The 26,450-nt window shown below is 32.8% G+C and overlaps 1 protein-coding gene across 1 annotated transcript; it reads right to left on the bottom strand.

Annotated features, from left to right (window-relative positions):
• Positions 1–1,166: 1,166 nt before the first annotated feature.
• LOC308264414 (sulfotransferase 1 family member D1) lies at positions 1,167–14,630 on the bottom strand (the record flags this gene model as incomplete). The annotated part of the gene is made up of 7 exons (XM_080697646.1): positions 1,167–1,279; positions 5,307–5,487; positions 7,665–7,759; positions 9,523–9,649; positions 11,875–11,972; positions 12,716–12,841; positions 14,483–14,630. The coding sequence occupies 7 exons, from the start codon at positions 14,628–14,630 to the stop codon at positions 1,167–1,169; spliced, it is 888 nt and encodes a 295-aa protein (XP_080553772.1).
• Positions 14,631–26,450: the final 11,820 nt, after the last annotated feature.

The raw sequence follows: 26,450 nt of genomic DNA, 5'->3' as shown, positions 1-26,450 counted from the left end.
GTGAATTCGCTGCTGCTGCCGCCGGTGGCAATATGGTGCCGCTGCTACGCCCTCGGTGTGAGGCTGGTATATTTCTTCTTGGTTTTGGTTCCACTCTGAATCCCTGCAGCGTGTGCTGAGCTCAGCCACTGGGAGCTTTAGTTGCTCCCTTTGCCGAGAAATCCCACCTGGCTGTTCCGCAGTGGCTCACCTCGGCTTGCTGTAGCCGTCCGGTGAATTCGCCGCTGCCGCCGGCAGTAAAGCGCTGCTGCCTCATCCTTGGGTGTGAGGCCGGTGTATCTCCTCTGTGGCTCTGAGCTCTGTTCTCAGTCCGCTTTCTCTCTGGAGCCTGGTGATTTTTTGTTTCTCTGGTGATGGTGTTTTCTGGCTATGAAAGGCGCTGATTTTGTGGTAATGGAGATTGGTTGTTAGCATGGCTCTTAAGCCCCGCTTTTTTCAGTCACCATCTTCCCGGAAGTGCAGATTTATATTTATATGTTTCTAATTGTATTATGATCACTTTCTTTAGGCAAGTATACAAATGGTATTTGTATTGTTCCAGATAATTCTCTTCTGTATTTTTCTTATAAAACTATATAACTTGTCTCTTAACATTTAACAGAAGTTCAATACTCAGTGTTTTGAGTTTATGGCTGTCACCTAAAAATGTCTAAAAAGACTGGTAAAAAGACTATGGTTTCAACAATTGAGACTTAGAGAATAATCAGGAAATAAAAGGCTAGTAAAGAGCAGTCAAGCCAGGCATAGTGGCTCAAACTTGTAATCCTAGCATTCAGGAGTTTGAGACAAAAAGATTTCGGTTCATGGCCAGCCTCATCTAATTAGTGAAGCCCTCCATAACTTAGTGAAGCCCTGTTTCAAAATAAAGAATAAAAAAACATAGGGCAGGGGGTGTAGCTCGGAAGTCGAATGCCCCTGGGTCCCATCCCCAAACCCGCAAAAATATAAAAAATAAAAAATAAAAAAAACAAAAAATAAATAAATTGCAAGTGAAGAGTAGTTTAATATAATAAGAGGAAATTCATTGAGTATTTTATTATAAACCACTAATCTAAGTATGTAAATACCACAGATAAAATTTTTCTTCACTGAACCTTGAAGACATTATGTTTTTTTCTTTTAATTCTGGTGCCAGCTACAGGCAATAGAGAAAGAGTGGGTATTCCTTAAATCTCTGATCGGAATGTTAGTGTAGAGTCTTTCATTTTTCTTTTGTAGTCTTCTTCAAATTTTTCGTGTTGGGCTACAGTGAATTGATTCTTCCAGTCTCCTGAAATACCTACAAAGGAAATCATAAAGAGAAAATCTTAAAATTTTAAAATTGTATTCTGATACCAATTTAATGTTTACCTTTATATTTCTCAACTTTTAACATTAAATAAGCTCCACAATTCTAATCTTCACTTTCTACTATGCGACTCTAAGATTCCTATGCCTTTGTCCTTCAAAAATCTCATAGAATTTTAGAATATCCTATAAAAAAAACTTCCTTGAGTAGCTTAAAGACATTTTCAAAGGCTCAAAATCTTGATTGTTTTTTATAAGAGCTATTAACATAGACAAATTTTGTATTGATGTACTGTAAACATACATCTTTTTGAGGTTCAAGATAGTAAAGGCACACCTGCACACATCACTCATTTAGCCCTTCCTCAATTCCCACTTCATTTTCTCCTCCCTCCTTTCTTCTCATGCTCTGCTTAGTGCTTGATTTTGATAAGTTTGGTAATGTACATCATGTTCATTAGAGAGTTTTCCTCTTCTCTTCTCCCATCTTCCTCAGTTAGTTCACCTTTTTTACTCATCTATCTTTTTTTCTTATTCATCTAGAGTTCCTTTTATGACTCTTTTTCTCCCTAGCTCCCACATATCAGGGAGAGTATCTGATCTGTTTACTTTTGGGAACTGACTAATCTCACTTAGCATAATGTTCTCCCGTGGCATCAATTTCCCTGCAAATGTAATTTTCTTCTTTATGGCTGAGTAAAATTTTACTGTGTACATATTTTATAGTTTTGCAATCCATTTATATGTTTATAATATCTTTTCTGGTCCCATAGTTAGGCAATTGTGGATTGTGCAGTTATAAACATAGATATACATGCTTTAGTTTAGTAGTTTGGTTTTCATTCTTTTGTGTAGATACCCAGAAAGTGGTATTGCTGGATCATATGGTAGGTTTATTTCCATTTTTCTGAGGATCCTCCATACTGTTTTCTAACGTGGTTGCACTAATTTGCAACCCCAACAGCAATGTATGAGTTTTCACTTCTCCACATCTTTGCCAGCATTTTTTGTTGTTTGTGTTTTTAAGGATTGCCATTCTAATTTGAGTTAGGTGAAATCTCAGGGTGGTTTTTATTTGCATCTCTTTGATTGCTAATGATGTTGAACATTTTTAACACATTTATTGGCCATTTGTATTTCTTCTTACATAAAATATCTATTTAGTTCACTTGCCCATATTTTGATTGGTTTAGTTTTTTAGTAATGAGTTTCTTGAGTTCTCTGTATATTCAAAATATTAGTCCTCAATTGAAAAAGTAGTTGGCAAAAAATGATCTTCCATTCTGTCAGCTCTCTGTTGAGATTCTTGACAGTTCCCTTTGCTGTACAAAAGCTCTTCAGTTTAATGCAATTTTATGTATTGATCCTCAATACAATTTAATTTCTTGTGCCTTTGGGATCTTGTTGAGAAAGTTTTTACCTGTGCCTGTGTATTGCAGTGTTGGACCTATGCCCTCTTCAAGAAGCTATAATATCTCTGGTCTGATTTCCAAGTCTTTGACTTATCTTAAAATGACTCTTATGCAGGGTGATGAAGTGGGGTTTATGTCTATTTTTCTGCATGTGGTTAACCAGTTGTTAACAACATTTGTTGAAGAGGCTATCTTTTTTTGCAGTGTACATTTTGTCCTCTTTGTCAAAAATTAATTGGCTGTAAGTGTGCATATTTGTTTCTGAGTCTTCTATTCTGCTCCATTGATCTATGTATCTGTTTTTGTGCCAGTACCATGCTCTTTTTATGACTATGGACTTATAGTATAGTTTGAAGTCAGGTATTGTGATGCCTCCTGCATTGCACTAAGCAGAGAATTTTTCAGTTATTTCAAAATTATATTTGTCTTAGAAGGGAGACAAGTAGAGTTGTAGAGTAGACCAAGAGGAGGGAAGAGGGAAAAAAAGATATGTACTATATAATTAAATTGACCAAATCATATGCATGTACAAACAAGTAAAAATGAATCCTACTGTTGTGTACAAGTATAATATACCAATGAAAAGATTTAGCTATTTTTCCAATGTCAAATGATAATTTATATAAATAAGTTTTAGAGTCAAGCAAAACTGGAAATTACTGGATTAAATATAATTAACATGTTTATTTACTATATGATTGCTAATCTCTCAAACATTAACAGTATAAAATATATTTACAAAAGTATAAAAGGCATTACTTTTATAAGAAGTAACAGATTAAAAATGAAACTTTTATAGAAAATTACACAAGGTAATGCTGAGAATACATTTAGAAATCCAGTATGGGGGCGGGGGGAGAAAATATGCCAAGATCTCTGAAATAACCTTTTGTTTTCCTACTTTCTGTATCTGTGGATTCAACTTATCACTTATTAAAAATACTCAAGGGAAAATGTGCTAAAAATGTAAAGGCATTTTTGGGGTCATGATTCACTAGAATAGATATGGAGAGATATTGATGTATGTACATTTGTCTCACTGTTTATCAACTTTTCCATTTCATTTATTTATATCTTCACTACTATTTAGGGTCAGACAATTCCTTTTTTGGAAAAAGGAAGGTCTATCCTGTGCATTTTAAGATACTTATCAGAACTTTTAGCCTCTACCAATTGGATGCCAACAACTGCTTATAACAGAGACAATCAAATATGTAACCACATACTCTTTCCCTGGGAGATAAAAATTATACTTGGTGGAGATCCAGATATTCCCAGCAAAACTTATCCATAGCATGTTTACTAATTTCCTAAAAATGATAAATATCTAGATAACATAAATATAGTTTAACTTAGGCTTTATGGTTTCTTTATAACCTCTCACTAAAGACCTTGCTTTCCAAAACTGAGATTTTATTTTTTCTAATAACAATTTGTTCCCTACTTCACTGTAAGGAGGTTTTACATTTCTGTTTAACATGTATTATGTGATCTCTTTGGGTCATTAAATTTGGGTTTGGGTTTTCATCTACTTTGGCTCATGAAGTTTGAATATATGCGGTGTTTGAAGAAAAGTTTTAAATGACATTAAAGTTTTTCAACAGTTCTTTTCTCTTCCTCTCTACCATGATACTGGTCATAACACAAATGTGGGAACCTCTTACTGTGGCTCTGAATATGGAACCCAAGAGCATTCTAACTCCAAGTTACACACCCAGCCCTATTGTAGTCTTTTCTTTTGAAACAGGATCTCACTAAGTTGTGGAGTATCTCACTAAGTTGCCAAGGCTGGCTGTAAAACTGCAATCCTCCTATCTCCACCTCCCAAGTGCTGGGGTTGCAAGCATGTGCCACCATGCCCAGCTAGGGTCACCTCTTTCAGCCTGTTTTAATATGAGGAGAAACAAGGAACTGGACTCAGGGGAGCCAAGAAAACTGTAGCAGCCACAATTGACCAGAATCCACAAATATGCTAATTAAATTAAAAGAAATAATCTGGTCACTTGCTGAGATTTTTTAGGTTTTTTGTTTTATAGTAAAGCTGATTAATATATACACAACATATTCTCTCTCCTTCCCCCCCTCACACACATACAAATATACACAAATCAATATATATTTATTAATAATCTCTTTGGTGCAATGTGCTATATATTGAGCTCATTACTGAAATGCAATTACTTACAGGTATTTTAGTAACAACTCTGAAGATCTAATATTCTCCCTTATTAACGTAGTACACCTAAGATAATATAGTTTCCTAGCAAGCAAACATTTTAAGTGAGATCACTAATATGTAGATAATTGAGACTAATGAAGATCATTCTCATATAGCAAAGGAAGGCCAAGATGCATGCTGATCAATGCACAAGTGAGTGATTAAAAATGTCTCATTAAATGGCTTACTTTACATGTTAGACTTATAGCAAGGATATACTTTCTTTCCCACAGATTATTTATTCTAAGGTTTTTGCTTTGTTCTCAAAATTTCACTTTCTGATGGACTCAATCTTTTCCTGTTTCCTATATATCACATTTATATGACTACCTACACTGTCACTGATGTGAGCAGAAAACTGTAGAGAAATCAGTAAATTGTGTCCTCACCCTTTCTCATGAAGGGAGACACAGAATGGTCCATCTCTTCTTTACTCACAGTGGAATAATTTGCACTGGGATTCTGTTTCATTACATCAAAAGAGCTATGATAAAGGATTTTATCCACAGTTTCTTCTGGCATGTCTTTCTCAAGGAACTTTAGTAACTTCTGAATTACACACTTTGGATTCTAAGAAAAAGTGAAAGAAAATGAATTATTTCAAATAGATTTTATTATAAAGAAGAAAATATATTGAAAAGGTTCTCTGCTTGCCATTATAATGGAGAAGATAATTTTGAATTTTTATGTCACTTTTCATTTTGTTTACCCAAGTACACATCCTTTTCTTGGTTATACTAAGTGTCCATCTGCTAGAAGGATGACTAAAATTATTTAAAAAGTTAAAAATGGTTGGGTTAATATTCAAATTTTTATAAAAAATATAAATAATTTGCAGAATAACAGATTAAAAACTCAGCATTATTACATTTAGGTATAATTTTCAAAAATCCCTTGATTTTAAAGGATATGTAACATCAAGAATGGAGTACCTCTATCTCAAGTTTGCTTATAGTATACAACTTTTTACCTGTAACATCTAAAGAGATATTTTGATAATATAAGTATGAAGAGGAAAGAAAAGTGAAATACTGCTCACTTTCCAGAGAAAGAGGCAATAATAAAGAGGAGAGATCCATTTGATGCATTTCTTATAATTTCCCTTTTTTGTGCTTCAAAATGGCCATAGGAAGGCACATTAAATACAATGAAAGGATAGCACGGCGAACAAAGAGTTTGTTCTCTGCTACCCACCAGGTATGTGTTTTAGTGATCCAAACAAAACTGAGGCAGAAAAACATAATTTTCGAGATGTGGTGAAGTCAATTAGAAAAACAACATGAGATTTAGCATTTGTGAACAAGCCATCTCAATTCATGGAAGATATAGCCACATTGTTTCTAGGTGGTCCTAAATAATACATGTCTTAGAGCCTCAGATATTATTATACTGGAAATTAGATAAAAAACCTTAATTGTACAAATGAAAGAATCAAAATGAAAGTTTAATTCACAGTTGTGACACATCAGTCATGTGAAATTTAAGTAGAACAGTAATGAGTAAAGGGTGAAATGCTGATAGTTAGAATTAAAATATTTGGGGTAAATTCAATGACACAAAGAATCTTAGGCCCTTGAGAATAATTTTGAGTTTTTTATCCATCAGATGTTAAATTTCTCTCCCATATTTGAGAAAACTAATTTTTCTTTACTTAAATCCATTTTTGTGCCCTACTGCAGGGGAAATTTCTTTCAGAATAATGTATACCTTAAATAACTGTATTCAGCCACTCATTTTTTCTCATAGGCCCATAATATGGGCACCATCTCACTATAGTACAGTGACTGATGCACAGTGCCCTTAAAAATGCAAAAGAAGCTGTACATTTGACTATAAACCCTACCATGAGGAATTATTTTAGTTAGAAGAGTTGGTTTTCCTGGAGGTATAGAAAAGATTTCTTAAGTCAGAGATCAGTAGGAGTCTTAGCCATCCAGAGAAGAATAGGAGTTTTAGTTATTCTTTTTTGTAGGGCTGGGATTGAAATCAGAAGCATTCTACTTCTGTGCTACACTCCTGGCTTTTATATATTTAGTTTTCAATCTTAAAACATGGTCTTGCTAAATGACTGCAGGCTGGACTCAAACCTGCAAACTTCCTGTCTCAGACTTTCAAGTACTAGTATGACAGACATGTGCCACCATGCCTGGTTGTTTTAGCCATCTTAAAATAGTTTTATAGAAATGTAAATGTTTATAAAGTTAAGTCTGAGTCAGGGCTACTGAACCCTGAGAATATTGAGTCTGATGAAGAGTAGCACTTTTGCCTCCTGTAGTCATTAGTTTTAAATATCAGTATAGCTCACAAAGTTAGGTTGTTACATTAATGATAAAAAAAGTTTATCTTAAAATAATAGAAAAAACTTTCTTTCAGACTTCTCACTGTAAAAGGGAAAGGCATCACAAGCAGAGGCTGCAGCAATAGACAGAGTTCCAATAATGACTAACTCTACATTATCTTAATGATTTATGTTTTATTTGGGGACGAAACCCAGTCATATATTTAAAGAAAGCGGTAGAAAAACTCTGATTTTCAGTTTCAAAAATATTTTTATCCCTGAGTGAATAACAGAAACAGGATGAGGAAGTCCAGTTAAGATGATGCCTGACCTAGAGTGGGAAGCAGTAGGGATAGAGAGTAGATGTGTACACAGTCTATTTTTAAGGCACAATCAATAGGATAGTAGATATGAAAAAGGTGAATCCTGGGTTTCTATTTAAAATTTTTGAAATTATCATTGCTCTTACCTCTTTCATATCTTCATAAAATAGATAAAGGATGCGATAATCTTTTCTTTTCTCCCACCAATTCTTCACATGGTCATACCAGGAACCAAAACCCACTAAATTTAAAAATAAAATGTTTGGAAAGTTACAACTTTTAAGAAAGTAAAAAAAATGTTAAATCCCATTCCAAGTCATCATTATTAGCACATATACATGGCTTACCAGTTAGTTTAAAAATATAAAGAATAACTGAAGTATATGAGATAACCCCTTTTATCATTGAATATTAAAATCTCTATAATAAAATAACACTTCTAAGTTGAATTGTGTCTTTGCAAAAGTCATGTTAAAGCACTAAGTCCCAGTACCTCTAATTGTGACCACATTTGGACACAGGGTTTTTATAGAATTAAGTAAAATTAAAATTGGGTCCTGGGGATGTGATTTATTTGGATTTGAATGATATCCCTATAAGAAAAGGAAATCAGGACATAGACACACTAAGAGACGATCATGGTAAAACACTGCAAAAAGATGGTCATGTATGAGCCAAGGAGAAAGACTTCAAGAAAAAAATTGAAATAGCACTTTGTTATTGGATTTGAAGCCTACAGAGCTGTGAAAAAATAAATTTCAGTTTTTAATCCACATACTCTAAAACTTGTGGTATCCCCAGAACCAAATATCACTTCTAATAAATTAAACTAAAACTACAAGAGCAAGGTGGCAAATAATAATACAGACAATAAGTGGCATGGAGGTTTAAAGAAGAGGAAGAGAGGGAATAACATCATATGAAGGAGAAGTTAAGAAAGACCCATGTAGAAAGTAAAGCATTTTTTATTCTAAGATGAATTTGGGTTTTGATAATGAGACAAATAAATATGATGCTATAAGAGCGAAGAATAGTACAAGCAGTGGTGGAAACAAGTCTATACAAGATACTATAGAAATGAATCTGCCTTTAGGAGAGAATTGATAATGGAGAATATAAAAAAGTATTGGTTGAGTTACTGTAATGCATATGAATACATATTTTAAAAAGGACAACACATCAATAGAAGAACAGAATTTTAAGGACAAAACTTTCACTCAAAAATTTTCATAGTTTATATAATACAAATAAATGATTGGTAGAGGAAAATATTAGAATAAATACATGTAAAAGTAAAATAGTATCCGTATGGGCAGCAAAAAGTGAAAACAAACAAATTGGCAGAAATCACTAGTCACTAAGGAAACAATAAAATTGAGGGCTAAGAAATTTGTGTACAGGTAAATGGATGGAACTGGAGAACATTATGCTAAGATTAGTCCATCACAGAGAGTAAAAAAATCAGGTGCTCTTTCTAATATGAGAACGCTAGGGAGAAAAAGGGTCATAGGAGGAACTCTAGATAAAGAAGGACTAACTATAGATGAGCAAATAAGGAGGCGTAACTGGGGGGCAAAAGAAGGAAGGAAGGGGGAAATTCCCTAAGGTACATTCACACACATATCAAAGTCAATCACAAAACCAAACATGAGAAGGAGAGAAGGGGGAGGAAATAGTATGGGAATTGGGGAAGGGCTAAATGAATGATGTGTGCATGTATGTCTCTACCATCTTGTACTTATTAAGATGTATGATTACAATGCACAAATAAAAAATTAAAAAATTAAATAAATTTTAAAACAAACTTGTCACAAATTCTTTTAAAATCCTTTAAAAGAAGTGATAACAATTTATTCCGATTCTTCTACAGTCTTTCAAATGCATTAGTAGAGTGTTGGGTATATATTAGATAAGCACAGATTTATTTTAAACATTGTACCATTTTTTTTTTTGCAAAAAAGCAGCTTTCATAATGGAACTTTATTAAAGAAAAATTGAACAAACCCTCCCCAGCCATAAATTTATCCAGGAACTCTTCCCAGGTGCCAGGCTCTGGATGCATTTTTGCCATTTGGTAGAAAAAATAATAAGATACAGCCACATCTTTGGCATTCCGTGCTACATAGATCATCTGTAGAGAGATATGGGAAATCGACATTTTTTAGATTAGTTAATAATTATTTTTATATTTTGCTTACATCATCAGAATGTGTACTTTCTCTTTTATATTTTCTGATCTTTAATTTATATAAATATCCATATAAATATCCTGACATAGTATATTCACAATATATTGTTTTAATTTAAAAAGTTCTGCCGGGCGTGGTGGCGCACGCTTGTAATCCCAGCATTTGGGAGGCTGAGACCTGGAGGATCGCAGTTCGCGGACAGCCTCTGCTACTTAGTGAGGCCCTCTGCAACTCAGTGAGACCCGGTTTCAAAATAAAGAATAAAAAAATATGGCAGGGGGTGTAGCTCGGAGGTCAAATGCCCCTGGGTTCCATCCCCAGACCCGCAAAAAAAAAAATAAATAAAATAAAATAAAAAGTTCTCATCTCTTACATATCTGCTTTGAACATGGAAAGCAGATCTCTTAAAAACATGTAAAACCAAGTATCATAACAATTAGAGCAAATATTAAATTCACAAGGTAACAATATTATTCTTAAATTTAGAATATTTATATTTAATTTATTAAATTAATAATAAAAAGCAAACGTTTTTAAAAGCTGAAAAATATGACGAATTTTTTACAGTAATTTTGTGCAGTAAGAATATACCTAAGGGAAAATGTATTTATGAAGAAACCTTTCTTTATGTATGTATAATCAGATCTTCCTTCACTCTCAACTGAAGAAAAAACAAATTGGGAACTTTTAAATTCTGAAGTCACTATTCACAGTCTGGGACAAGGATGAGAATAGGAAGGGAGTGGCTACAAAGGGATTTTTCAAAATGTTGAGTGTATAGTTCTAGTATTGGAGATACTGTTGCTGATGTAAATTTTTGAGAAAACTCTAAGCAGTTTAAACATTCCTGCTACTTTTTATATCAATATGTCAAAAGACTAAGGCAATGAATCCAATGTTTCTATCATTGTCACCTGTAACTTCATCATTATCACCGCTTTTGGCTTGGCTTAGTGTAGAGAAAGAAATATCCTATGGATATCTCCAGCTTGCTAATAGCAAGCCATACGTTTCTCAGTACTTCTATGGCTTTTTATTGGTTCTTTAAATCTTTTTTTAAATTAGGCGTTAGAAAAAAGGGAAGACACATATAATAATAAATGTAAATACTTTTCATGTAGCAAGAATGAAAGCATTATCAATCAATTTCTCAAAAGAAAAATAACATCTGTTTTTCTCATTTTATTGTTTTGGGGTGAAGACATACTCTATATTTCTTTCTCGTATCTAAGGATATAGTGACTGCCTACTCCACAGATTCATTTCCACCACTTTCTGAATTTTGCACATTAAACTTTGCCATGCTTAACCATTTATAGATTTCTGGTATATATCAAATTATAATTAATTAACATATAAATAATATAGTTAATGATAAACAAATAATATAAACTATAAATTATATCATATTTAGCCACACTGAGCCACTTATAGATTCTGGCACATTAAATTATAATCTATTGATATATCAATAATATAATATAATTAAAGTCATTAATACAATATGTAAATTATAATCTATTATTAATATACTGTTCATATTAAAATTATTGATAGATTTTAATCTATAAATTACATATAATTTAAAATACTTATTGATTCATTAATAGAAATATATATAATTGTTCAACAATATTTGTGAATTATAAGTTTGGTGAAACATGAAGAAACAATTCTGGTATTATCTGAATATCAGTTGTTGAAAGTAGTTGGTTAAAATAATAGAAACCTGGCAAAATCTCAGGGTGTGGGCATGGATTATAATTTCTTTTTTTTTTTTTTTTTTTTTTGGTGGTATTGGAGGTGGAGCCCAGAGGCTTTCTACCTCTGGGCTATACTCCCAGACCCATTTTTTTTATTTTATTTGGAAACAGGGTCTCACTTAAGTTGCTGAGAGCCTCACTAAGTAGCTGAGGCTGGCTTCGAACCTGCGTGATCCTCCTGTCTCAGCCTCTCAAGCACGGGGACCACAAGCGTGCGCCACCACGCCCGGCATAATTTCTAAATACTTTATTGGTGTGCACTGGTATATTTTGATCTTTGGAATATAGGATCCACATTATTATTTTGCAATAATTTATCTAAGAGTTATAATCATCAACCTGTATTTATGCATAAAAGGTAAAACTACAACATAAGAAGGACTGTATTCTTTAAAATGTATTACCTTACAATCATTCTTCCAGAATGAAGAAGGGAGAAGTTGAACAGGTAGGTGTGTTTTGACTAATCGAGGAGATTGCATGTTTTTCAACTGTTCAACACCTGTAAGCATAAAAATTAGCAAACTCAATTATAAATGTGAAATCATGTTATTTACAACATAATCTAAGATTTTCTAAGCATTAATTCTTCTTGATGGCTTGATATACTTATTTGATTATATAGCTCTATTGCCTTTATGTGTTTCTGAAATCTCCAATGAAATGTAAAATTAAACTTTCTGGCCAGTTAGACTAGTTTATTGTTCATGACTAGAATGAGACAATTTTCTTTATAAATATTCATAATATCCTCATATAACCCCTGGATCAGGTAGAAACCACAGTAGGTCATGTCAAGATGTCCAGGTTTTGTCTTGATTTATATTTCTTTCTTTCTCATTTACTATATAAAAATTGAACTCAGATATTTCATATTCAAATTCTATGGTCAAATTATGCCAGGAGGCTTATGGTGTTTTTGTTATTTTAATAATAGAAGACCATACAGTCCCATAATTTTTCTTGAGTTTATATCAACTAACTAGTAGTTTATATGCTTCTATTTTGGATCAAACATCGAATTTTATTTATGTGATGCTGACACATTACTTAAATTTTAAATATTTTCACATATTAAAAAACTGATATATCAAAATCTCCTAAGACCTTAATTTTTATTAGAGTATAATATGCTGATAACATAGGCAAATTTTGAGTCTTCTATTAAAAGTAAGCTTTTTGCTGTGTAATTTTTCTTCATGACTCTTTTACCCATGACAGAAAATGAACATGCAGAGAAAATACCATTTGACAATCCAGGAATTATAAGTTCCATAAAAGGCACTCTCTTGTATATTGCATCTCGTTTACATTTCTCTGCATCACCATTGTTATAGATCAAATCCAATATTTCACTGATCCAAGTTGTTCCTAAAGAAAAAAAATTGAAAAAACTCTAAACTTTTCTGTCAAAAAGAATGTAAGCATATTGATAAATTGAGGTAAAAAGTGCAATGTTTAAAAATGTGCTTTTTAATTTTACTCTTTCTTTCTTCTCCTCTTTCCTTGGAGACATTATTTTCTATTATGAACATAGACATATAAAGTGTGTGTGAGTGTGCATGTGCGTGTATGTGTGCGTGTGCGTGTGCGTGTGTGTGTGTGTGTGCGTGTGTGTGTAAAATCTGGCTAAAATAATCATCTAACTAAAAGAAAGAGTACTGCTAAGTTTAGTGGTACAGACCTGTAATCCCAGTACTTTGGAGGCTGAGACAAAAGGATCACAGGTTCAAGGAAGTGAGACCCTGTCTCAAAAAAAAAAAAAAAAAAAATAGAGAATGGCTACTAAAGAGAAAGTATGTAATAGTAACCCACCTTCCTGGATGACATAGATAAGGACAACACCAACTTCAAAAAGACTATTGCTATTGGTCATCCATTTACTATTAATGTCAAAAAAGAATATATATTTTTATACCTTGATTGTGAAAAGAATTTCAGATAAAAATATTCAGCACCTGGTGGAGAGATTAAAATGTAAAACCAAGAGAACTTGATTTTCACATGTGGTGATTAGTGTGCTGTTCACAAATGATAGATGAGATCTTGATTAAGTAGAGTGAATTAAGTTACTCTCATTTGTATAATATTGTATCTCATCAGTAATTTGATAAATGGATCCATAGCACATAAATATGTGGTCTACTTAATTGCCTATGACATTCAATTATGAGATTATTGAGACACTGCTAAAAAAAAGAATTATGAAACATAAAAGGAAACTATCTTCTTAATGCTCCACATTGTTCTTCTGTTTACCAAAGGTGTTTATTAGTCCCTAAATTGAGTAAACAGGAGTGGTAACTAAAAAGATCTTAAAATAAATTAACCAATTTGTAACCCATGCAAACAATGCCTTTGAAGAATGATAAACATTTGTTTATACCTTTGGATTGGTAGTAAATGCTAGAGTGCCTTAGACTCCCATCTTAGTCTTTTCTTGTGCCCATATTTTTTCTTCTTATCCCTAAAGGATCCAGATAATCTTATTTTTCTTGTCACAGACAACTATAGTGCTGGAAAAAATTGTGAGTTAAACCAATACTATTCTTGGATATTTTGCTACCTGTTCCAGTTTAGATTTAATCAGTATTGTTAGAAAGAGAAAGGGATATAGAGAGAATACACATACTAAATTTCAAAGTATAAAGTAGTACATTTCATTTTTTATCAGTGAATGGTTAAAATTGTGGCCCATAAAATATGGTTAAAGAAGCGCCAGGTGTGGTGGCGCATGCTTGTAATCCCCGCACTTGGGAGGCACTCTACATGTATTCTGTAGTACATAGCTATCCAACTACACACACATAATTTTAATAACTTTTGCTTGATTTTTTAAAAAACACCAAGATAATAGCATTAATTTTTTTCTCAGATTTTCCATTCAATTGCTTCCCTTTCAGAATAGCAAATGGATTTGTGAGATTTACAACTAGCAATCTGCACATCAATTGGTTCGCAAACATGAATCGTTTTCTGAACTTCTAGTATAAACAAATGAAAAGGGCTTACCAGATTTGGGATATGTGGAGATCAGAAGGTCATCTGTTCGGGCCTCAAATGACTCTACCTCAGACCACTGCTCAGCAATGCTCCAGAAAAGAGGGACACCCTGAACATCCACCAACTCCCTTCTGAAGATATTCTGCATATTATCCATTTTTGAGGAACTACATTTTAAACAAAGTGTAGCACAAATCAAATTAAATTGTGGTTTGAAAATTATTGTTATTCTAGATTTGTCAGCATCATATTCTGGAACTGTATAAGAAGAGTATAAAAATAATGATGTTTTACACAGTTATTTTGAAATACACTGCTCACAAATTGCATAACATTAGTAAGTTTTATTTGTGTATTGATGTCATATACTCAGGCAAAGATTTCTAGATATATGATCCAGTAACTAGACTTTGGGATCAGGAAAAAAACTTCTTAACAATAGTGCTGACAATTCACTGCAGTGGGAACCTTAACAAGTCACATAACTCCACAGGCTTTACTACTGTAGAATCATGGAATATTCTTAAATTGCTCCATTAAATTGCAGGGTATACTGTAGAAGAGGAATAAAGCTGGGCATGATGGTGCACACTTATAATCCTTGTACTTGGGAGGATGAGACAGGAGGATTGCAAGTTCATGGCCAGTCTCAGCTATTTAATAAGCCCATCCACAACTTAATGAGACCCTGTTTCAAAATAAAGAATAAAAAAATATAGGGTTGGGGTTGTAACTCAGAGGTAGAATGCCCTTGAGTTTAAGCCCAAATAATCCCCCCAGAGTCAAGTTCTTTTTCTTTCCCTAAACCTTCAGTGCTAAAGTACTATCAAAATAGGGACTATCTAACAAGTTTAGTTATAAGCCTTCCTGAAGCCCTTTCTCAGCTACTGAACTTCTCTTAAAGAATTTAAGTGAAGTTTGGAGTCAGTGAATATATAGTTGGCCCTCTTTATCCATACATTCTGCATTGACACACTGAAACATCTGTGGATGAAAAATTTTACACATTTTCCTGGTCATTTCCCCCAATATAATTATAGTATCACAACTATTTACATGGCATTTTCATTTTATCAGGTATCATAATTAATCTAGAGATGACTAAAAGTATATGGAAGAATAAATATGTTATATGCAAATAAGTTCAAACAAAAGGGTAAATTAAGATATATGATTTTTTTTATATTTAGGGTTTTAAGGAAATTGAATGTTAGTAAGGATTTTTCTGACCTTTAGAACATACTTAGCTATAGTACCAGATATGGTGGAACACACCTGTAATCTCAGTTTTTGGGAAGTCGAGACAGGAGGATTGAGGTTCAGGGAATCAGAGAGATGCAAATCAAAACTACCCTGAGATTTCACCTAACTCCAACTAGAATGGTAATCATTCAAAACACAACAACAAATACCAGCGAGGATGCAGAGAAGTGGGAACTCTAAAACATTGTTGGTGGGATTGCAAATTAGTGCAACCACTTTGGAAAACAGTATGGAGAATCCTCAGAAGAATGAGAATAAACTTACCATATGATCCATCAGTACCACTTCAGGGTATCTACTCAAAAGAAAGGAAACCAAACTACCAAACTAGCGCATGTGTATCTATGTTCATAGCTGCACAATTCACCATAGACAAACTATGGAACCAGTCAAGATTCCATTTACAGATGCATATAATACAAACTGTGGAATATGTACACAAAGGAATTTTACTCAGCCATAAAAAACACAACTGCATCATTTACAGGGAAATGGATGAAACTGAAGGACATTATGCTAAGTGAGTTTAGTCAATCACAAAAAGTAAGAAATCAGATGCTTTCCCTAATATGCGAAAGCTAAGGAGAAATGGGCCATAGAAGGAACTCTAGATGAAAAAGAAAATCCTATAGAGAAGCAAATAAGACAACTTAACTGAGGGGATGGGAGGGGGGAAGAGGGAAATGCTGTAAAGCACACGATGTATTTATTCATGTTGTAGTCAACAACTAAGCCAAGCATGGGAGGGAGGGATGGGGAGGGAGTGGGGTGGAGATTGGGTAGGGGCTAACTGGGTGATGGGCGCATGTATGACTACAAAAGTTTTTTACCCCATTATGATGTATGAATACAATTCACCAATAAAATATAAAAAAAGAAATGTGAAAAATATACTACACATGGTCACTTTCATATTTAACTTGATTTGCATATAATATTTAATATTTTCACCATATTTTCTTCTTGTTATTTCCATGTTACTAATTGCCTCCTATTTCTATTAATTCTCAGTTCTCCAAAGTAATATCTCTCTATATTGTTTAGCTCAGAAATTTCCTTTTTCACTGAAGTCCCATACTTGACCCTCTCATCTTATTAACACATATGTGTGTGATTCTTTCTTTCTTTCTTTCTTTCTTTCTTGATTTCTTTCTTGATTTCTTTCTTTCTTGATTTCTTTCTTTCTTGATTTCTTTCTTTCTTTCTTTCTTTCTTTCTTTCTTTCTTTCTTTCTTTCTTTCTTTCTTTCTTTCTTTCTTTCTTTCTTTCTTGTTTTGCAGTATGGAAGATTAAGTCCAGAGGCATTCTACCCATGAGTTACATCCCCTGCCTTATTTTGTGTTCTTTATTTTGAAACAGGATCTCACTAAGTTGCAGAGGGCCTCACTAAGTAGCTGAGGCTGGCTGTGAACCTACAATTCTTCTCAGTCTTACGAGTACTGGGATTACAAGGGTGCGCCCTACATCCGGCATGTGCATGGTTTGAAAAATCACCAGTAAGCTGATATAGCCAGAATAATTCTTATCTTTAGTTTTTTTATATCCTGAATTCCAGACTTATGTAGTCAACTATTATTGCCCCTCTTCCCCCAGACTTTCCTCAAGCATCTCAAATTCAGAAATAAAACTTTAATTCAGTAGTTTTGCTGACCTCTGAATCAGTTCTTATTCTGGATTGCTATATCTTTTATATTTATTAGTATCATATTCATCTTACCACTCATCAGAAATCTGAGAATTATTTCAGAACCTGTGTTCTTCTTGGCTTTTCCACACCTACCAAATATGATTATTTTCTGGTATTCTTTGGAAGAGCATCTTATCTACATTGGCTTACTTAGTGATGAAGACTGTAAGGTCTATATTCAGAGACTACTAAAGTAACTCTGGACAAATTATAAACCTAAGTTTTGATTTTTAAATCTTAAATAGTAATTTCCCTACATTATGGAGTTTTTGTGATGGAAAGATGCAATGATGCATGCAATGTAAGTGTTGCTAAAACATTACAAATTGTAATGTATTACAAATTTAGTTATATATATATAGCCAAAATATCTTAATTTATCCTCTATCATCACCTAAGTTATACTACGGAAATAAATAAATGTTTTTAAATTTAGTACTCCTATCTTTAGCTTAGTTGTCTTCCACTTCTAGTATCAGTTTGATCTTTACAAAGTTTGATCAAAATACAATGATCTGCTGGGCGTGGTGGCGCATGCTTGTAATCTCCGTGCTTGGGAGGTGAGACAGGAGGATCACACAGGTTCAAAGCAAGCCTCACTGGCTTGAGAGACCCTGTTTCCAAAAATATATATAAAATAGGTCTGGGAGTGTAGCCCAGAGGTAGAAAGGTTTCCAGGAACCCCAGTACCACCAAAAAAAAAAAAAAAAAAAAAAAAAAAAATCCCCTGATCTAAAGGACAAAATTTAAAGATATTTACCATGAATATTACATTCCAACTTATTTTCTGTCTATCTCTATTGCTTTTACCCTTGAGCCTCCACTAAAAAAGTAAATTAAAAAATAAGTCATAGCTCCAACCACCCCTTCAATCACGAAGTAGCTTTTGCATTTCTCATTGGCTTTGCATTGACACTCTTACTTATCTTGTGTATCTAAGGGGCTCTTGTTCATTCTTCAAAATCCTGTGCAAAAATCACATAATCTAGAGGCATTATAGTGGCTCATAAACAAAATTACTATCTTGTCTACATTTTCTTGTCTAAATTTTCACATCTTCTATATACGATCATTGTTTTATATATCTCATTGTGTTATTAATATCTGTTTATAATGTTATTTTCCTCAATTTAAATTTAAAATCCCTGTCTTAGGTTTGGGGGAAAATTTGACTTTTTAATTACAGTCCTATGCTTTATTAAGGCAAACAAATATGTATGGAAATAAATGGAAGCTTCTCTAATATGTTAGAACAATCAGGAATCAAATTTATCTATGATTATAATTTTGATCATTATTCCAGCCCTTTAGGATATACTGAGAAGTTTCAGTAGGTGTAGTGAAGTCTTATAATTTTGGATTGCTTCAAAATCCACATTAAATATGGGTTGTACTTTCTCATACCACGAGGGCTTAATCATTCCCATGCAATTTTCAGTTCTCAGCTTTTTCTTAGTTCCTCATTGAGGTTAATCAGATATACTGCATATACCAATCACCTTCTGGTGACCAGCCCCCCTCGGATAGCTAGATAGAATCTATGTGTCTCAGCCCACTGACTTGTTTACCCACAGAATTTTTACAAATATGGTGCACAGTATGTGATTCCTGAATTTGAGCCTGATTATTCTAAACTTTCTGACTAAAAGTTTCTGCCGAAAAAAAATTGTTTAGGTATATTTCTGGATATCAATGAAATTTTCAGACCATAGGCCTCCTTCATTCTGTCTTTCTCCCACCTGCAGTATACCTCTCTTCCCATTGTCCTCTCTCTTCTCTCTGGATCAGCAACAATCAACTGCTTTTGTTTTATAACCTATTTCATTGAGATGTCTTTTCTGTGCATCACCTTGACACACCTGACCTTAATTTCTTTCCTGGTTGAAGCTCTCCTAAAAACATGGCAATTTTGGTAGAAATAAGTTAGACACAGAGAAATTCATGAAAGTGCCTAGTGGTATGAATAAGTTTCTATGAGAGAGACACATGGTCAAGGGCTAAGTATCCATCAAGAAGAAAATGTATCCCATGAAAGACATGTTATAAATATCCAGGATCACATCCTGGTGCTCCATAAGAGCATGGCTAAAGCTTATAACCACTGTTTTGGGAAATACCATGGGAAAAAATTGGGAAGTGGAAAGAAGAATAGGTGGTAGGCCCATTCGCAAAATGTTCATATTCTGAGTATTCAAAACATACACACCAACCAGCATGTATTGTGTTATTTAATTTCCATAAAATATTCTAGGTCAAGTCATATTATTACATTTTAATAAGGAGGAAGTAAACAATAAGAAAACAATTAATTTTCCCTAGGCCATGTTGTTAGTAGATAGCAGAATTTTTATTCTTTTATTATGCTCCCTTATAAGTAGAAGTATTAAAAAGATTAATCCCAATATGAAATATAAGAGAAGTGCCCATATATAGTGTGGTGATCTGCAGAGAAATAGTATGCGTGATATTCTTTTTTACCATGAAATTTGGTTAATAAACAGAAGAATATTCTAGATAGTAAAGATAGGAAAACAGTACATTTTACTCAATAATTCACATGTTAAATTACTGTATAAGTATATGGAAAGTATTAAACTATAGAACATATAAAATATCTTAAAAATCACACTAATTTTAGTAACATTTTTTCTTTAATACTAATATTTTTACCTGGCTATATAAAATTTCAAAATTTAGATTTATTTCTGAGTGTAGACTGTACATTTTAATATTTTTAATGTAAAAACTATGTAGAGAAATATTTTAATTTATAAATGATTTTATATGACTTCTGGCTTTTTTTTCAATATCTGGTGGTCATAAATCACACAATAAGGTGAACTAATCATTTTGGTGTGTTTTAAAATTTTCTGGATCTGATTTAAAATTTTGTGTATGAGTTCAATATTCTATATTACCATTATTATCATTTAAAACTCAGAACCAATATAACAATAGAAGAAATATAGACATATTTAGTGTACCTTTAAATTTCTGAGAGCTTTGAATGAAAATCTTCAGATGAAGGATCAGAGCAAAAAAAAAAATTAAAAGGATGATGTCTTGAGTAATGTATAACTTAATGTATAAAAGGAATCATGTTATTGAAAGCTCAAGAAACATTGAAGGAAGATGTTTCTCTTAAGCCTCTTTGTTTACTCTCTGAAAATGTCCCTTAAAATATAAATTTCTCTGGAGGATAATTATAAGATCTCAAAAACAATTTAATGTTATGTATGTTGTTAGCAGTCAGTGTTTGTGTTAACCTGAATAAAACTACTGACTCTCTTCTAACCAATAATGAGTTAGATTAAACATTAGTGTACCCACAAGGTATTATGTGTCTTAAGTATAAAAGAAAGTAAATATTAAACTGAAAGTAATCACTGCTTTTTCTCATTGAAAATGGTGTTTTCCTATGCAAGAAATTCTTGACATAGGACAGATTTTATTGTCCCTTTTTATATATGTTAAAGATAAAATGCCTTACTGATAGGAATGCAGTATTTGTCGAGTTATTATGAGCATAACATTAGGAGGTTGAAAAGTGACACTTGGTTCCAGTTCTACAATGCATTTCATAATTTGAATTGTATTTTTCTTTTCTAAAACTAGAAAATGTATTGAATCCAATTTGTTATATTTCTAAATCATACAATTCCAAATAAAATGAATGTCTTCCAATTAACAAGCTATATAATTTAATAAGTCATAATAGCAGAACCTGGATACAAACAAGCAGTTGAAGAAAATACTTCTTTATTGCTGGAAAATTCCATTAAGATTCTACTAGTTAAAATACATCAACTGTTGGGGTGTGTGCATACAGTGCCTAAAGAGATGCAGCCTCCCTCGGCCTGAGTGGCCTGCAGGCTAAGGCAAAGCTTTAGGTAAATTTTAAGAACTTCCGCAGTAAAATGATTCAGAAGAAAAGGGGCTAAGATGGCGCCTGGAGGAAGCTACAAAGGCGTGGTTTCCCATTCATTATGGGTGGGGAGACTGAGCAGTTTTTCCCTCTTTACCTTTAAAGGAGCTTCCGCACACATGAATGGCTCATATACTGGCCTGGGATTGGCTGTGAACTACGTGCTAGTGATCTTTATCCTGATAGGCTAGGCTATTTTTCCAATGAAATTTCCCTCGTGGTTTTGTGCTATATATATATGTTGCTTGGAGAGGAATAAATGAGACCTTGCTTGACATATCTCCCGGCTCCGTGTGGTGATCGGGCCGTCGGTACTCATCATCTCCTCAAGCCTTGCCGCTGTCGGGCTGGATCCCGGCAATCAACTTTAATGCTTTTATTGGTACATTATAATATCACATCCTAATGTAGTTCACAGGAATAGTGACATACATGCACATAGCAATTGATGGGATTTTCCCTCCTCCCTAACCATCCCCTCCTTCCTCATACAAGATACTGAGATTGGCATTGGTATTTTCACATATGTGTACAGTGTTAATAGAAGTAATTACTTCATTGATCTTCACTATCTCCCTTTTTTTCTTCACCAACTTCCTGGCTCCACTGAAGTTTATCCTTTATTATATGAAGTCCCTTTGGTATCCCAATTACTTCAATGCTTTTACAAATGAGAAAGAAAAAAAAAAACCTATGACCCTTCACTTTCTGTGACTGGCTAATCTCACAACATAATATTCTGTATGTCAATCTATTTTCCTGAAAATGACATAATTTTTTTTCTTCTGAGTAGAATTTCATTGTGTTTGAATCCCATCAATTTATGATTCATTCATCCACTGATGGACATGTAGTTTGATTCCATGATTTGGTTGTTGTAAATTGTGCTGCTATAAAAATGGGTATGCATATATTACTTTGATATTTTTATTTAAGTCCCTTTTGAAAAAATACACAGGACTGATATAGCCAGATCATATAATGGATCCATTCCAAATAAACACAAATTATATATATATATATATATATATATATATATATATATATATTTTTTTTTTTTTTTTTCTGTGTCCTTGTATATATTCTTGAGTTTTTCTGTCCTTAGTTCTCACTTCCCATGAAGATAGTCTGGAATGGATGATTCTGCCCAAATCAGGGCTCCCTTTAGGTCTTACTCCATCACCATTTTCCTCCCAGACTTTGGTTATTGGTTTTTAATTGATAAAATGTTATCTTGGTATCTTTTATCCATTGCACCATCATTATTCTCTTCAAACCTCGACTGTAGATTTCTAGACTGAGTTATGATGCTTTCTGGAGTGAAGATACTGGAACAACCATGGGATTCCCCATGTACTATTATTCAATAGTAGCCCAAGATGTGTTTGAGAATACTGAATAAAAATTAAAGAGCAATGAAAACAATCAGATGTTACTGAGTATTTTTTTCTCTAAAAGGGAGTGTTAAATCAGTAAGTTTGAAAATCTATGCAATCCTTCTTCCAACATTCACAATCAAATCATAATTCATAATTATATTTGATTAAAAATGGGAAAAAATAGAGATCATAGTAACTCCTTTATTGTCCTCTTTACTAACAAATACATAAAATTCCTTTCCTTTGCATGAATCATGTCATTTCTCCATGTTACATAGAGAAATTTTAAATAAAAGTTGAAATTGAGAAAATTCAGGTAAAATAGGTTAAAAAAAGTATGGCACATATAAGAAATATTGGGAATGAAAATAAGGGGATTTATAAAATGAAAATAATGAGAACACTTCTTTGCCAATAACATTAAAAAAAGAAAAAATACAGATAATATGGATGAAAACATAACTTTCATCATTAATACAAAGAAAAAATAAAAAGCACTTATCTAATAATTACTGAATTATACTTCGTTAATTATTATTAAATATTTTAATATTACAATCATTAAATGTAATAAGAAATAGAATTATAATAAGAAATTTACTTACAAAAATAAATGTTTTCAAATGTTTTTATAGAAAATAACTGTTAAATATTTTTAAAATGCTAATGGTTCAAAATTTCTGATTGTGTTAAAATTATATTTGTTTTGGTTTCAGTAGGAGGAGGTACAACCAAAATATTTTTAAAAGAAGCAGCTCAGAACATTAAAATTCAGAATTCAGGATTTAATTCCAAACACCTTTGTGAGTCACACTCCAAGATCAAGCAAATGAAGTTTTGCTATTGAGATTAATTTTTTTTACTGAACATCCAAAATGAGAATATTTGAATTTCAATCTTTTCAAGATATCCAGTGGTCAATGTTAATAAATTGACTAAGGAAAACTCAGGGTATCACCTTTTTCATTCTCTTCTCTCTCTCTCTCTCTCTCTCTCTCTCTCTCTCTCTCTCTCTCGCAACCCCCCCCCCACACACATAAACACTCATATATACATATTAATTTCTTTTCACAAAGGAATTATCAGCTTTGATCATTAGGTGGCAGCAAAAAGCAACATTACACGCTCTCAGATTAGTGCAAAGTAATAGAAAAACCAAGTAGGTCCTGCAATGACTCTATTTAATTAGTCAAGCATACATTTTATCTGGATTAAAATATTCAGCATATTTTCAAAAAAAGTATTAGATATTATCTCAATCAATAGAATCATAAAAACTCAGTTCTAAATTCTACAAATAAACATGTTATGTTAGTATATTGGTTATAATATTATTGAAATTAAACTTTACACATTTCATTTGTCAAGATATTTCTATCATCAAACATTGGTATGATTTCAAATCTCACTATGATGTATAATTGCAATGCACCAATAAAAGTATATAAAAGGCCAAAAAAATTGTACAAGAAAAAAAAAAGATATTTCTATCATCAATGAATTGAGTCCTAGACATTTAAATTCATCAAGTACTAGTCATCAAAATCTACAAAGAAACGGGTTACCTACATGCATATCCCTATTTGTTACTTTTAGTTTATATTAAGGCTAAGGAGTTAAGAATAACTCAATTTACATTTTATTAAAAATATCAATTTGTGCTTTGTGTTGTGGCACATGCCTGTAACTTTATCACTTGGGAACTGAGAGAGGAAGATCACAGGTTCAAGACCAGCCTCAGCAATTTAGCAAAACTCTCAGCAACCTAGGGAGACCCTGCTTCAAAACAAAAAATAAGAAGACAGAATGTTTTTAGGTTTAATCCCAGGACACACACACAAAAAAATCCATATATATATATATATATATATATATATATATATATATGGATATACATACATATATAAGATATACATATATAAGATATACATACATATATATACATACATATATAAGTATATACATACATACTTGTGCCCAATTATGTTTCAATTACTACAAGTTGTTTATGTTATAGTGATCTCCCTGCTTGCCTTCAGAATATTTACAATACAGGAATACAAAAATGTGAACAGAATATTTACAATACAGGAATACAAAAATGTGAACAGACAATTAAAATAGTGTTGGTAAAAATATAATGCTGACATATGTAAAAATTAAACATTTTCTAAAAGGCCCAGAAAAGGATCGCTTCACAAACACCAGAGAGCAAGGAGTGAGGAAGCAGGTATAGGTATAGGTAGGACAAGAGTGAAGACAGGGTGGAACAATACAAACTGGGAATATTCCAAAAGGGAGAACCTGGGGATAGCTGAAGAAGCTGGAGCTTTCTGCATTCTTGAAACAGAGAAGTTCATTGAGGTCATATCCTTAAGAAAGAACAGGTACTGCAGAGCAGTAAGAAGTCACAGTAAAGAAATAGGTCAGGTCCCTATTATTCAGAGATCTACAGGCAAGTTTAGGATGTTTAACAATTATTCTAAAAGCAATGAGAAGCCAGTGGTTAAAAGGGTTTTAATAAAACAATGCCATCACCATCAATTTTGCATATTTCAGAAATCAGTTGGGCTAAAGTCTGGAGCATGAGATAGGAACAATATGAGGGACACTGAGGACTGGGAAGGAGGAAGAAGATGGTGACTTGACCAGAAACCAGACAAATTTTAAGCAGGTGTACCATAAAGCACAATTACATGTGTAGAAACAGCTAAATAATAGAGTTGAAGATGAGAAGGTTACAATCAAGGAAATAACAGACTGAGCCTCTTTTTGTCTTTTCTTTTTTGGTACAAGGGATGAAACCTGGGGGCATTCTTCCTCTGAGCTACATTCTCAGCCCTATATTTTATTTTTTATTTTGAAACCGGGTCTTACTGAGTTGCAAAAAGCCTCGCTAAGTAGGTGAGGCTGTCCGCGAACCTCAATCCTCCAGTCTCGGCCTCCCAAATGCTTGGATTACAAGCATGTGCCACCACACCCAGATTCCCAATCCTTTTTGAAATGGAGTCTTGCTAAATTGCTGGAGTCTCACCAATTTTTTGAGGCTGGTCTCAAACTTGTGATTCTCAGACTCCCAAATGTTGAGAATAAAGGCATATCCAAGCATCTATGCCTTTGAAGAATTTTTTTAATAAGAAAACTTTGGGGAGTAACTCTAGAAAAGGTCTTCAAGAATAGTTGTTTTACTGTTCAATAAACATACATCAAAAAGTTTTTAAAGAGTTGAAAAACCAAGCACAAGAAAATATTTCAAAATATGTTAACCTTTATCTTTAAATTTTTCATAGAAAGTAGTGGAAAAAGGAACTTAAACCATTATAAAAAGTAATTATCTATCCTTCAGATAAATTTATTACAAAGAAGGTGAACAAACACTTTAGAAAATAAAATCATACTCTGTTTTATAATTCCTGGCACAGTCATCTTGAGAATCTAGAGAGCAGCTCTGTCTTTTCTCTTTGCACTGACAAAAAAGTTGCCATTTCAAATATAATCATTAAATATTAAATATTATAGTAGTATTATCACTGGATAACATTATGGATCTATCTGAATCTACATCTTGAATTTGCTTTTTATTATTATATTATGGATATATATTGATAGTTTCCAATTAGAAGTATATAGATAGATAGATAGATAGATAGATAAATAGATAGATATAGATATAGATATATATTGATAGTTTCCAATTAGAAGAGTTTACAGAAGCTCTTCAGT

The sequence above is a fragment of the Muscardinus avellanarius genome, assembly GCF_963383645.1.
Source record: "Muscardinus avellanarius genome assembly, chromosome: 6".
Classification (NCBI taxonomy): Eukaryota; Metazoa; Chordata; class Mammalia; order Rodentia; family Gliridae; genus Muscardinus; species Muscardinus avellanarius.
Note: the sequence above shows the minus strand (reverse complement) of the source record. Positions and strands in the feature narration are given on the sequence as shown.